Raw genomic sequence first — 13100 nt, 5'->3', positions numbered from 1 at the left:
GTTGGTAGATAGAGGTTTGTGAGGGGGAAAAGGATAATAACCAAGGATGATCAATTACCCTTCAGTAAACTTAGAAAAACACAAGATGAGAGTAGCCTAAATTAAATATTATATTTGCTTATTATTCCTTGATGATTGAACAATACATGTTGGAATGCCTCTTCTGTTGTCAGTGTGGGCCAAAAATATTTATACGCATGTATTTGAATGACTACTTTAGTTTAATTTTCAAGGTAGTGAAAAATTAACATTTTGAACTTAGTGAAATCAAAATTCTTGAAATCAGTGATTTTCATGTAATTCTGTACTCAGCTGTTCAAGAACACAGGAGCTATATGTGCTCCAGCTGCGTTGAACATCCTTACATGGAGCACCATGTTGTGGACTTGTGTCATTCTGTGGGCCAAGACACAAACACACACCTTCAGACTGGACAAGGCTTTATTGGTTTATTGTTTTTTTTTTAACATGAGGTCACATGTAATCTCTTATGAGTGTATTTTTTGGTTCTGAAAGTAACATGCATAGATGAGGCACCATTATGCATTCTGAGTAAAAATACTTAAATACAAAAGGAATCTAAAGTGAAGCAGTGCATTTTATCATGGTGAATTAAACACTGTGAAGGCATAAATAAACGGTATCATTAAACATTCAGTGACTGGAAATACAAAAAAAAAAACTACTGGCTACTGGTCAGCAGGAGAGTGTGTTTTGTTTAAAGCTATTACAGTACATGTTTTCAGAGTTTAATGACTTGACATTTGTGTGGACTCCAGTGTAACAGCTGCAACTTAGCAACATTCAGTTTTGGAGTTGAGCCTTTTCTTTATGTAGGAGCTGACCAGTAACTGAGGACGTTGCTGGTAACTGTGCAGGACTTCATGAGAGCTAATCAGCTGATCCCCCTTCAGTCGATCCAGTAATGTTACACAGACCACAGCAGCTTCACACAGCAAGAAATCAATGTTAAGACATTCAATGAGTTAGGAGAATTCAGACACTAAAAGCTTTTAACTGGTGCTAATATTATATTTCCTTACCTCGCAGACCACTTAGTTTGCACATAGCAGCAAAGACTGAGGATTCCATTTCAATGTTGCACACACCAGCTTCACTGGCTTTACTGAGGTAGTCCTGTTTATCCTTCTCAGAGAAGGAGCAGAAGGCACCATCCAAACGGGCTTGTCCTGGAAAAAGGTAAAAGGCTGCATGTCAGCAAACAACATAGCAGCAACCACATACACGCATTAATGCACTGTCTTCAGAAGGTCACTTTAGTATAGTCACTGCACAATGACGACTATTTGCACTGTTTACTCCATCTTGCACTACTTGCACACGAGTACCACCTCACCGATCCATGTGGTACCTGTTACATTATTACATTATTACACTGTTCCATTCGATCATATAAGGGTCTATGTTTACCATTTCATCTGCACAGTATTTTATGTTCTGTTCATTGTATGTCTGTTACGCCATGTCTGTCATGTAAATTTAGCCTTACTTTAGTTTATTTACTTAATTTTATCTTAGTTTTTATCTTATTGCATGTTAATTGTCATATGTTCTTTGTATGCACCAATCACTAAGGCAAATTCCTAGTAATGTGAACCCCCTTCACTTACATGGCAATAAACATGATTCTGATTCTGATTCTGATTAGAACTCCTACCTTCATAAAAGTCCAGTGTACACATGGTGTTGCCTATCACAGTCTCAAACTGGTTCAGCTCCTTGCTGCACTGAAGCAGCTCTTGAGCCAGGCTTTGGTCCAGATCAGTATTCCGTACCACCGTCTTCCCCAGGATCATCTGCTCAAACTTAGGCAGAAAGGTGGCATCCACAGACTGCTTGGTGAGGACGACAGTGCCAGGCTCAAGTCCTTAAAACAAAACAAAACAAAACCAAACTAGGAACCCAATTACTTGAATTAGGGTACAGCTTCATAGGGTATAAAATATCATACCCGAATTGGCATCCAAGAAATTCTTGAATGTCTTATGATTAGATTAGGTTAGTCCAAAGGGTACGCATCCTTTTTTTCTGCCACTGCAGTTAACAAAACAATGCAAAAATCCAAGCTCACCTATTCCACCTGATGTCCCAATCCGGAAAATTGTAACATCTGTGCAATGTGCATGATGGAGGAGCTTTATTAGCTCATGCAACATTATGGCAATAGAAGGAATGCCCATTCCATGCTGAAAAATAAAGCACTTGTCAAACACAAAACAAAGAGATCATAACAGAATACTCATGAGGTCGCTGTTCCTACGTACGCTGATAGACAGTACAGGGCCAATTTTGTACATGGCATAGCGGTCTGTTCCAGCACAGATATTTGGGTACTCTGCTTTGGGATCTTCCATACGAAGTTCAGCAGCAATAAACTCAATGAATGCCTTCATTCTCCAAGGGCTTCCACCAACACACACAAACTAAAACAAAAAATACATGTTTGCTGAATAAATAGAGTATATGAGTGCAATTTCTACAGAAAAAAATCTTTAATAAAATGTATTACTTTGACATCACCGAACATGGCTGGCAGGTCATGGGTTCCAGTTCCTAGGTTGAAGTGGTAGAGAATGTCATCTTTCAGTGCATCCAGGTGTGGGTTGTGCACACCAACAGGGCTATAGCAGGGAAAAGGACAGATGTTCAATTCACTTCATTTATTCATCCACTCAATACATCTGAGATACAACTGGAGAAAAATTCATTAGGTCCCCTGAGAAAATATCATTTTTTCACACGTTTTCCAAGTTCTGTTAAATAGAACAACAAAATGTGTAGTTTTATCATTCAGAAAGACCCGAATTTGCATCACTGGTGCTCTTTCTAACATGCTCTTTCTAGCCTACACCGTGTGCTTACTGAATCATGCCAATCCTCACTTTATAAATGCCAATTATGTGCTTGCAAAAAAAAGTTCTTAAGGTTGCTTTTGGGTTGTATAAAAACATCTGTTTCTCTGTGCCAATTAATGAAATACAGCCTTTAAAAAATGTTGAGTAAAAGCTTTGTGTGATGATAGTAGTAGGTGCAATATTAGCTCACAAACTAAAACAAATAATCCAGTATAACCTAATAGTTTATAGTTTTGTTCACCTTGTCGTATAGATCAAGACTAACTAGAAAAGGGCATTTCCTGAAGAAAATGCAAGATTGATTGCTGCAGCTGAAGCATTGCTCTGAATTGCTGGAGAATCAGAGCAATTCAGAGCAAGAACAGCATGAAGTCACTGACCTTAAAGAATAGCCTGTGAATATACCATATGAAAGGTCTGAGGCTGGAATAATACCATAAGCTTATAAGAAGCACAGGCTGTGTGATTTGAATGTGGAAAAGTAGTATACAGCTGAAGGATCATTAATATGCAGATGATAAAGACTACAAATATGGCTGCTTTGGATGCTTCTTGTGTGTCAGCCTGTCACCACAGCCCTGCCTGCCTGCCTGTATCCATGACAACCTGAATGTTTATCAACTGTATCAGCTCTCTCTGTCCCCCTCCTAATGCATTTCCAATGTAAAAATACCCTCTAAACAACTTCTGGTTTTGTCGAGACTGAAGCCTTCAGACAAAAAATATGGACACCATGAGACTCAAGAAGTTGCTCTACAACAAAGTATCATTTTATGTCTATGATGTCAAAGATGAAATTTGTAGGAGGAGATACATTTGGCAGATGACCCTATATGTAGGGCTCTCTCATAGACTCCCATGTTAAAAACATGTAGGCAATGTATGCTAAAGATACGCTGCGCCAAAAAAACGTACGGAAGAAGAAGAAGAAGAAGAAGAAGAAGAAGAAGAAGAAGAAAGAGGGTGAAGAACAATCATTGTGCTTGCCTGGTAGCTCGTTGCAGTTTCAGACTGTACTGTTGTAAACAGTTACGGGAAAAACAATAAACTACATTTACAATAACCCGCCCGCCCCATGGAAAAAGGTACCTCGTCACACCCAGAACAGTTTCATTTCCAGTTTCACCAGCAATAAGCCTTTCTCTTTCTATTGTAGGAAATGTCTTTTTAAAAATAATTGTTAGAGGACATTAGCCTGAGCTGGACGTCTCACCTGCTGCATGGTGTGCTTTGCTTGGGGTCCTTCGCATCCATCTTTCTAAAAGCCAAAGAGAATTACGGTACAAACACCAACTTGTTATGCTTAAGTTGACGTTAAACTTTGCAAATGACCACAATTAATACCTGCTTAGAAATTAAAACAGCCGGTATTAGTCAGGCATCACATTATCGCTAACATATGAAAGGAAGAGACAATTAGCTTAGTTTTTACCTTGAAGCTCAGCCAACACGTTCGTCGAAGCCAAAACTGCTACAACACAAACTACAGACTGATGTTCGCCTTTGCGGGCTCCTCTTCCACCGACTTTATCTTTTTTCAAACCTTTGAACATCTGACATCCGCGTCGTGAAACCACAGGCAACCACAGCCTGTCCACGATGACGTGACGTCGAGCAAGCCACGTCACATGCGTCCTCGTAGTCAACTCATTGGATGTGCGATGCCTGTGCACGGTCACGTACAGGGTGACTAACCTGCAGATGTCCGGAAGTTATAGGATGCAAACATTCCTGTGTTGCCAAATAATTGTCGTCAGCGTACAAACGCTGGATTGCTCCGTAATGTGACCAAGTGTGTGTAGAACTGGAAATCTTGTCACTTATACAGGCCCAACAACATCAGTGCTCCTGAAGCCCCTCCCAGCATTACGGTAATGAGTCATTCAGGTACATTAAGGAACGTATATCTGTGGATGCTCTCATTCATCTTAAGGAATTAAGGAAAGTAGTGTTGCTGTCTGATGGTTCAGTTAAGAAATATTTTATTTTATTTTTAGTATATGGTTTTTCTCTATAATTCTCAATATAATAAATATAAATATTTTAACATTTACCAAAAAACCAATATGGCTGCCTCTGTTAGAATACAGTCACATTAGTGCTCTATCATCACTCACCCTTATTTCAATATGACTCAAAGTTTATAATATATCTGGATTGAATAGTAAAATAACCAATGTCTTTGTATACCATTGCTGTAAGGGTCAAATCACTGCATGATCACATATTAAACACTGGCACCAGTTGAAAAGCATCCATTAATACTTTATGTTCAGAACATTTTTACACAATAGAAATACTTTGGTACACTCTGTATCTTACACAGCAAAAAAAAGAAAGCAAATGTGCAATACTCATGCTTAGGCAAACTGTCAGTTTTAGTTAGAAGAAAATCAAATAGTTATCAGACACACTTAGGTAATAGTCATGCAAACAAAAATATCAAAAACCCAAAAACACTCTTTGTGGTAAATAGTATGACCTGTGCAAATGTTCATGGTGCGTGAGGGCTTTCCTCCACCCTAAAAACACAAACATGTTGACAGATTACTTCGATAATGTTGACGTTAATGATGATAAAGTTAATCAATAGAAAAAACCCTCACATTTCGTCTTTGTCATTGTTCCACCTCATTTCATGCAGCCAAAGGTTCCCAGGGTCTCTCTGTTAAATATATAATGTAATTAAATCCAAATATTACAGCTTTTACAGGTATGAGTGAGCACACCAATACAAACATCCAACTTACTGCCTCAGTTAATACAATGGGGTGCTCGGGCAAGAAAGCCGGCTTCTTCTTAGCCTCGGGACAACTGGCCAGGCCAATTAAAAAATCCCTCGAGTAAGATATTCTACCTATAAATAAAACCAACATTTCACCATCACATACTGTAATATGGAGCCATGTTCTTATACTACTTGCTGTATGTGTTTTTACATTAAAGTTTGAAATGTGCTGATAGGCTGAATGGTTGTTTGTGGCATTGAAGACGTTGCATTTTTAATTCAACAGAAACAGGACAGTTTTCAAAATCACATTACTCCATCCTAAATAAGCTCAAGGAGAAGCTTGCAGAGTTTCTATATCTTGTTTTTAAGGCCCTCCCAAGGATCCCAGAGCTCCAATACTGATTTTTCCCTGGTCCAAATATTTTCCCAGTCTCCTTTGTTTCCAGTCATGTTACTGACCTATGTCCAATAAAAAGAAATCCTAACACCAAGATGTTTTAGACACTGTTTTTAATCTTTTGTGAAAGCTGCCCCAGCTTTTTGGACACTTGGTCGTTGAAAAATCTCTCTTACCTTTCTTTTGTTTATGGAGGCTGACAATCTTGTAGAAGTGCTCAACACCAATATCTGTCTGTCAAGACATCAAAATGTCTTTTAAACAATTAAACATGCTCAGTGGAACTAAAGTATTAAATTTTACTGATTCAAAAGTCAATTATAAAATGGGTACTGTTGCTGAATACAAACCAAGCCATCTATAAAAGTCACCTTGGGTTCTGGGTAAATGTTGAAGCAGCCTGGTTGCTAGAATAATCAACAGTGACAGTCAGACAGTCAATCCCACAAATGTCCTATCCTCTTTTGGATTTCTTACCTCTTGGTGCATAAAGGTCTGTACATATGCAGCTGCATGGATCTGTGGTGCTAAATGAAGTAACAGCATCGTCACAGAGTCCAGTGAATATAAACACACAATATTTTACACAGTCCTGAGCACTTACCCATGTCAACATGGATGCAGCGACGCAAAGGTCTCGCTGGCTCCAAGTGCTTCTGGATGATCCTCCTTCTTGAAACCTCCATTCTGGTGACAGCGAGGTTCAGACATGTTTAGGACTACTACCATTTACATTCTTGATCTTCACATATAAACTGAGCACCACTGTGTCAATACAAACCCTCAAAATAAATATCCCTTACATTAACTTCAACAAGAGCCTGGCAGATATTAGAAATGACAGCTTTAAATAAGCTTTTCAAATTTTACCTGGGTGCGTTTTCTAGATAGAAAAAAGGAATTAGGTCAATTAATAATTTTCGTACATGAAACAAATGATATTAGAGCCTTTATAAATGCTACAACCACTACGCTGCAGTCACTAATTGTCCATATTTAAGCAGCTAGCTAACTGTAGCTTGTGGAGTTGACTCTTTATTTTGGCCCTATTAGCTTTACTTTGTAAATTTACCAGCAAGCTACTTTCTGACAAATTAACCATCTCTGAACACAAACAGCATTAACACTCTGCATTCTGTCTGTGTTACTTTAGCACTAATTAAAACAACTTTGGAAAACAGGTGTAAAGCTCAGCACTTGATGTTATCACAGCTTTAACGGCTGGAAGCAGCAAACCACGGACTGCAACATCAGGGCGAGCGGCTAGCGGTGCCATTAGCGAGTTTTAGTGTTCATCAATCAATCAACGCCCATTTAGTGATCAAACCGCCATCGAAATACCTTGTTTAGTTTCACAACATTTAGTCGACAAAGGATCAAAGCAAAGTTTATGCCAAGCGATGCCAAATGATGCACCAGAACTTTGTGAAACCATCATATTTGCACGAGCACAACTAACAGCGCATGGCGACAAGTTCATAATATAGCGCTCGATAAAGTTGTTTTGCATTAAAATACAGACAGTCTGTGATTAATTATTTACCTCTGCTTCTACCAAATCTCGTCGGCGTGGCTGTGTCTGATCACCTTGGCTGCTGCGTCGTGCTAGTCGAGGCAAAAGTCCCCACTTCCGGTTCAGGAGTTTCAAAGTAAAAACTGACCATTTACCATCTGATGTAACCGGCCATCCATATGAGCTTATACAGTTTTGTCAATGAACCCAGTGACCCTTATATTTTACTGTAAATTGTGACATTTTTTTAATCATCGTGCAGCAGGAAGTGTTCCAAATTCACTTTAGAAAAAGAGGTGACCACCTGCTCTACATCAGTGACAGTAAAAACATGTTAGTGTGATATGTATTCATTCATAATAAAAAAAAATACTAACCCATGTCAGGCAACAATATAATATATATAGATATTGTGTGTCTTTGAAAAACACATTAAATCAAATGTGCTACTCTTAGAGTGTAAAGGTAAGCAGCAGCATACGGTAGAGGAAGATTTACAGCACATCTTACATGCATATGCAGTTTACCTGTGGGTGATTTTGAGGATGGATTTTTTTATTGGATTAAGAAGCGTTTCCTATTAAGTCAGTAACTCCTGGTTTTGCCGACTGACAATTCCTGCTCTAAAAAAACATCAGCCTCAGTGAAGTGTTGTCCCACCCAATTGCCTGTTATTGGATCAAACAAAAAATACATGAGCACATTTTTATAACATATAAAATGATATATATCTATTGATAAGTTGCATGATCACCACCGTGGACTCATTTCACACTACTTTTAAATCCAGTCTCTAATAACTGCATTCAGAGTGACAGTAAAATGTCCCCATCTGTTGGTGTGAAAGTCTAATTACAATAGGCACAAGCATGTTACTGGCAGCGTTACTCTGATGAATTTCAATAACATAACTACAACCCACCTTAGCAATTAGCAATTAAGCATAATATTGAGTTTTCCTTACCTATGCCATTTTAACTGGTCATTAATCTGCATCCTTAAATATCCTATATAAAGCTTTGTGTCAGGAAATCAAATGTTTTTTGGATTTTTTTATTAATTATTACAAACACTGATAGGGAAATTTCTAAATTTTCCAAGCTGCAACAAGCAGAATTAAAAATATTACAATGAGCAAAACCAGTTCTTAACCACAATAAATGACATATGAAACCCAGACACTGTCAACACATCAGCATTGCATATATATATATATATATATATATATATATATATATATATATATATATATATATATATATATATATATATATATATATATATATATATATATATATATATATATATATATATACGAAAGCACAATTCACAGTACACAGAAGCAGAGGTGGTGCTAATCAAAAGGTAATAATTTTTTTTTTCTTTGTTTCAATGAACAATAATTATATGCTGCTAGGGCACAGTAAATACCATAAAAAGTGTCACTTTCACAGAAGAAGAAGCTCTATTTTCCTCGGACCTATTGATCGTCCATTTAGTTCCCGAATTGCTACTAATGCCTCCTGACGAGACTCAAACACCACAGTAGCAGAGCCTTGAGGGTTTCCATCCTGGTTCAACAGGAGTGAGACAGATCCAGGTACAATGCAATATCCATAACAGAAGTCATAGATTTCCTCAGTTCTGATTTTAAATGGTAAGTTGAGTAACTTAACACAAGTGGGACCATCCAAACGTTGCACTGGGGAGTCAACGCTGCCTCGAAATCCATTACCCCTGTTCTGCAGAGAACGAAGGTCCACTGCACGAGGTTCATAGTCACAGCCTCTCTGGGTGTGGCTGTGTACAATCGAGGTCAGCATATTACCATCACGAGCCCCCCCGTGATCAGGGTACGAAGTCTCACCAGAAGCGGCCCTGCTGCTCCTTCCCAAGTAGCGGTCCACCCTCGGGAGTTGCTCTCGTAGCTCTGGTGGGTCCGCACGTAACTGCTGCATCTGAGAATGTGAAATGACCTTTAATATGACCTCTGACCCAAGAAATCGCCGTCCTTCAAGAGAGCGTGCCCTCGTAGCCTCCGCCTCGGACCCAAAAAGAACCAAAGCCTTTCCAATCCCAGCACCCTCATGGTCACGCAGCATGTACACCTTGTCCTCTGTGATATTAAACCCATGGAAGAAGTCCATAATCTCAACTTTTCGAACATCAAATGGCAGATTCTGCACAAACACACAGACTTTCTCAGATTCATAGGGGTCACTTGAATGAGATGTGGACTTTTCCTGAAACCTTTCCAAGTTTCTAGGAAGAGGGATGACTGCAGACTGAGCTTCCAGAAGGCTGAGCATGTTCTCCTTTGAGACTGGATGACTGAAAACCCTCCGGTTTAACAACCTTGCTTGTTCAGAAGTTAAAGCATTGCTGTAGTCGCGCTGATTCTTGAACAACACAAATGCAGATCGAGTTCTGCTCCCATTACTGTTGAGTAAGAACATAATCTGGTCATCCCCGAGCTTTGCGCTATGAAAAAGCTGTTTGATATCTTGTTTTTCCACTGCAAAGGACAGGTTTTCCAACAAAATGCAGTACTCCTCATTAGAGGAAGCAACGTGCCTGTGGGCAATGGGAGATCGTGATCTTGAGTGACGCTGTGGATTTCTCGGAGTGCAAGCAGGTGATCTCCCCCTTTCAATGTTGTCTACCTTGAAGACAACTGCTGGCCCTTTATCAGTAGCTAGACACCACTCTGTGATATTTGATTTGAGAAGCTCAATATACCTGGATCCCAGATACTCCCTGTCCTTCTTCAAGCCTTCCACCGCAGCCTCGCTTGTTGCAAATTTGACATAACCCGACCCATTGTTTGCACCAGTCTTTTTTTTCAATAAGATAATTTCGTCGATAGGTAAACCACCAAAAAAGTCATACACTTCCTTTTCAGTCACAGTGTAAGGCAGCCCTCTTAGAAACAAGAAAACATCAGTGTTTGCATCTCTCTGGTGGTGGGAGAGAGGCGAATAACCCGATCTTCTCACTGCCCTCCTGCCCACTTCAGGGTCCTGAGATCGTCCAGCGTATCTTGCACTTTCCTCAAGGTGTCGCTTTTGGTCCAGCTCTCTTGTGCTTCTTTCTAGCATGCTCTGCATCTCTTCCCTGCTACTTAATAGCAAGGTAACAGGTGCATTTTTAATGAGACCCCCCGACCGTGTCATAGCTCTTCTTGCATCCTCATCTGAAGCAAATATAATGAAAGCTTCTTCCTGCTCCCCACCAATAATATGCACCCCTCCATCTGGAATTCTGAGGCCAGTGAAGAACCTGCGAATATCCTCAGCGCCCGCTGTCACTCTCAGTCCCTGTAAACGGATGACGACCGCCATGCTGAAGCTCAAACAACAGCACCTGTAGACAGAAGGGTATTTAACATTATTTCCAACCAAGTGACACCAGCTCTGTGTCAATTTCCAGGTATTCCACCATTAAATCTGCAGAGTATTCAAAGTATGTGAAAAGGAGCACCAGCCACACACAGGCCACACACAATACTGCTGAGTTAGATTAGCAATTCATCATAACGTATGCCTTCTTCTACAGCAAAAGGTCTCAACACAAGACATCAGCCTATGACACCCACCCTATGGAATGCCATGCATATTAGCTAATAACCAGAATTTTACTGTACCTCATGTACCACAGAACTGAATGAACCACGCAACATCATTGTGCAGAGAATTTGTAAAGCATTGATGACACATCATTCACCAACATACTCTAAAATGCAGTCTGCATGGACTTCCCAGTGCTGTCGCCACATTAAACATCCACCCAAAATGACCACTTATTTATCCAAATAAGAGATCAATAGGAGACTCTCAGAACCAACTTGAAAAGCATCATAAACCCAGGCCAGAGATGTGTCTACACGTACACAGCTGTTAAAAGTGACCATGCAGGATGGACCACTCACTTTGTGAAAGCATCATATCTACATTTATAGTTGATATATAAGCAGCTGCAAAGTTCTGTCAAACATATCACCTAGACATTACAGTCTAAAATGCATGAAGTTATACATTGTTAACACTGCTCCACAATCCACTCATACGATCAGAGCCCCATGTGGCTTTTAATAACTGCTGCCCTCCTCCATCACCAGAAATAGCGAGAAAAAGAGTGAAAGAGCATCACAGTGCGGTTACACAAGATGTAATGGAAGAATATTTCCTTGTAGAATACTGAAGAAAAACACTGCTACAGTGCCCCGGAGCCATTCCTGGATTGATACTTGGATTCAGATCACTGAAACAAAGATCCCAGTGAGTGTCTGTTAACCAATGCAACTTATCATCCGGACATAAAAACACACACACACGAATCAGCTGCAACATCACATTGCACCATTTGGTTGAAATTTTTAGTTTCCAGCAAATTGAACATCAGACCCGATGTAAAACTCAACCAACACCCCTCCTTGTGTTATGAACGACCTTTATACACCGCACGTAACAATCCTCCTTTGGGCCTCAGAGGAAAGCTAGCTTTAGCCAAATGCAAGTTGCCCATCACACTGAGCGCACAGCAAGCAACCGGGCACACAATACACGTTTGAAGCTTCAGAATGGGCCGTCCACGTCGTTCAATCCACCACAAGTAGCAAATTGAGCACTTGGCTCCACCAACAAAGCGAAACTAGCCGAAAGCACATGTCACCGCAATACGGCCTTCGTATCCGGCAGTGACAACGCAATAATTTCATAAGCAACAGAACGACATTTTTTCACAGACCATGCACACCCAGTAATGATCGAAACGATGCATGACATTTAACGAGGGCTAAAATCCCAAAGGCCATTCCCGTCCAAACCCAGCAACACAAAATGTCGATCGTAGCTAGCGTTAGCATTGTAGCCCGTTAGCCTGTAGCTTCAGAGTTAGCTCATTTGGATGAGCGCCACTGACCAAGCAAAATGACGACGTATTCCGTGTATATGCCCCACAACATATTTACCTAACCAACAACAAAACTTACACAAATGGCAAACCACAAAATGTTGTGCAAAACCGAGACAAATGTGTTCAGTTCGGTTCAATTTGGCTTCGTATCGCGCTGTCAGACCAGAGAAGAGAATCTTCTTCCTCCTCTCTTCTTCTTCGAAAGGCGGCCCGTAAACCAGCAAAAGGTGCATGCTGCCACCTACCGTACCGGCGGGGGTAGCACAGACATCTCATCTCAAAAATTCTTGAATATTTCCAACATTCCCCTTAATTCTCTACTTGCTTTATTTTGTTTTACCACTATAAGCTTAAAAAAGCTACATTTTAATGAGTAATAATAACCCACCAATAAAACATGTGTGTAAATGTAATGTATATTTCTCTATTATTTAATTTACTGAGACCCCAATCTGTTGATGCAAATACATGTAAAGTAATTACAGTTACATCGCTTCATGCCACGTCTGGGGTATATGATGCGTTCTCTTATACAGTACCACGTGAAATTTACTGTTCAATGTTTAATGTGCTTTTTTAATCCAGTAACCACAATATTAATGGCGTCTGTACGCCAAGATTCCCGTTTTGTGCTTCGCCCCCCTCGCTTTACTATCTAAGTGTTTTTAA

At 39.9% G+C, this 13100-nt stretch overlaps 3 protein-coding genes across 5 annotated transcripts; all 3 read right to left on the bottom strand.

Annotated features, from left to right (window-relative positions):
* Window positions 1-511: 511 nt before the first annotated feature.
* On the bottom strand, window positions 512-4572 carry upp1 (uridine phosphorylase 1). The gene is made up of 8 exons (XM_028426260.1): window positions 4309-4572; window positions 4090-4134; window positions 2531-2642; window positions 2286-2444; window positions 2093-2207; window positions 1679-1888; window positions 1044-1190; window positions 512-946 (listed from the first exon to the last, which is right to left on the bottom strand). The coding sequence occupies exons 2-8, from the start codon at window positions 4128-4130 to the stop codon at window positions 795-797; spliced, it is 936 nt and encodes a 311-aa protein (XP_028282061.1). The 5' UTR covers window positions 4131-4134; window positions 4309-4572; the 3' UTR covers window positions 512-794.
* Window positions 4573-5120: 548 nt separating this feature from the next.
* On the bottom strand, window positions 5121-8577 carry gra (granulito). Of its 3 annotated transcripts, none has more exons than XM_028425899.1 (8): window positions 7548-8577; window positions 6609-6691; window positions 6482-6531; window positions 6355-6411; window positions 6181-6238; window positions 5627-5733; window positions 5483-5541; window positions 5121-5398 (listed from the first exon to the last, which is right to left on the bottom strand). In XM_028425899.1, exons 2-8 carry the CDS (start codon window positions 6688-6690, stop codon window positions 5371-5373), a joined length of 441 nt encoding a protein of 146 aa, XP_028281700.1. In that variant the 5' UTR covers window position 6691; window positions 7548-8577; the 3' UTR covers window positions 5121-5370. The 3 variants fall into 3 exon arrangements, with proteins under 3 accessions (XP_028281700.1, XP_028281701.1, XP_028281702.1); XM_028425900.1 differs by having other exon boundaries at window positions 6376-6411; XM_028425901.1 differs by lacking the exon at window positions 6355-6411.
* A 274-nt stretch (window positions 8578-8851) lies between these two features.
* Window positions 8852-12637, bottom strand: rbm12bb (RNA binding motif protein 12Bb). Its single transcript, XM_028426340.1, has 2 exons — window positions 12508-12637; window positions 8852-10880 (listed from the first exon to the last, which is right to left on the bottom strand). The coding sequence occupies exon 2, from the start codon at window positions 10856-10858 to the stop codon at window positions 8966-8968; it is 1893 nt and encodes a 630-aa protein (XP_028282141.1). The 5' UTR covers window positions 10859-10880; window positions 12508-12637; the 3' UTR covers window positions 8852-8965.
* Window positions 12638-13100: the final 463 nt, after the last annotated feature.

Source organism: Parambassis ranga, chromosome 16, assembly GCF_900634625.1.
Source record: "Parambassis ranga chromosome 16, fParRan2.1, whole genome shotgun sequence".
Classification (NCBI taxonomy): Eukaryota; Metazoa; Chordata; class Actinopteri; family Ambassidae; genus Parambassis; species Parambassis ranga.
This window is presented reverse-complemented; position numbering and strand designations above follow the sequence as displayed.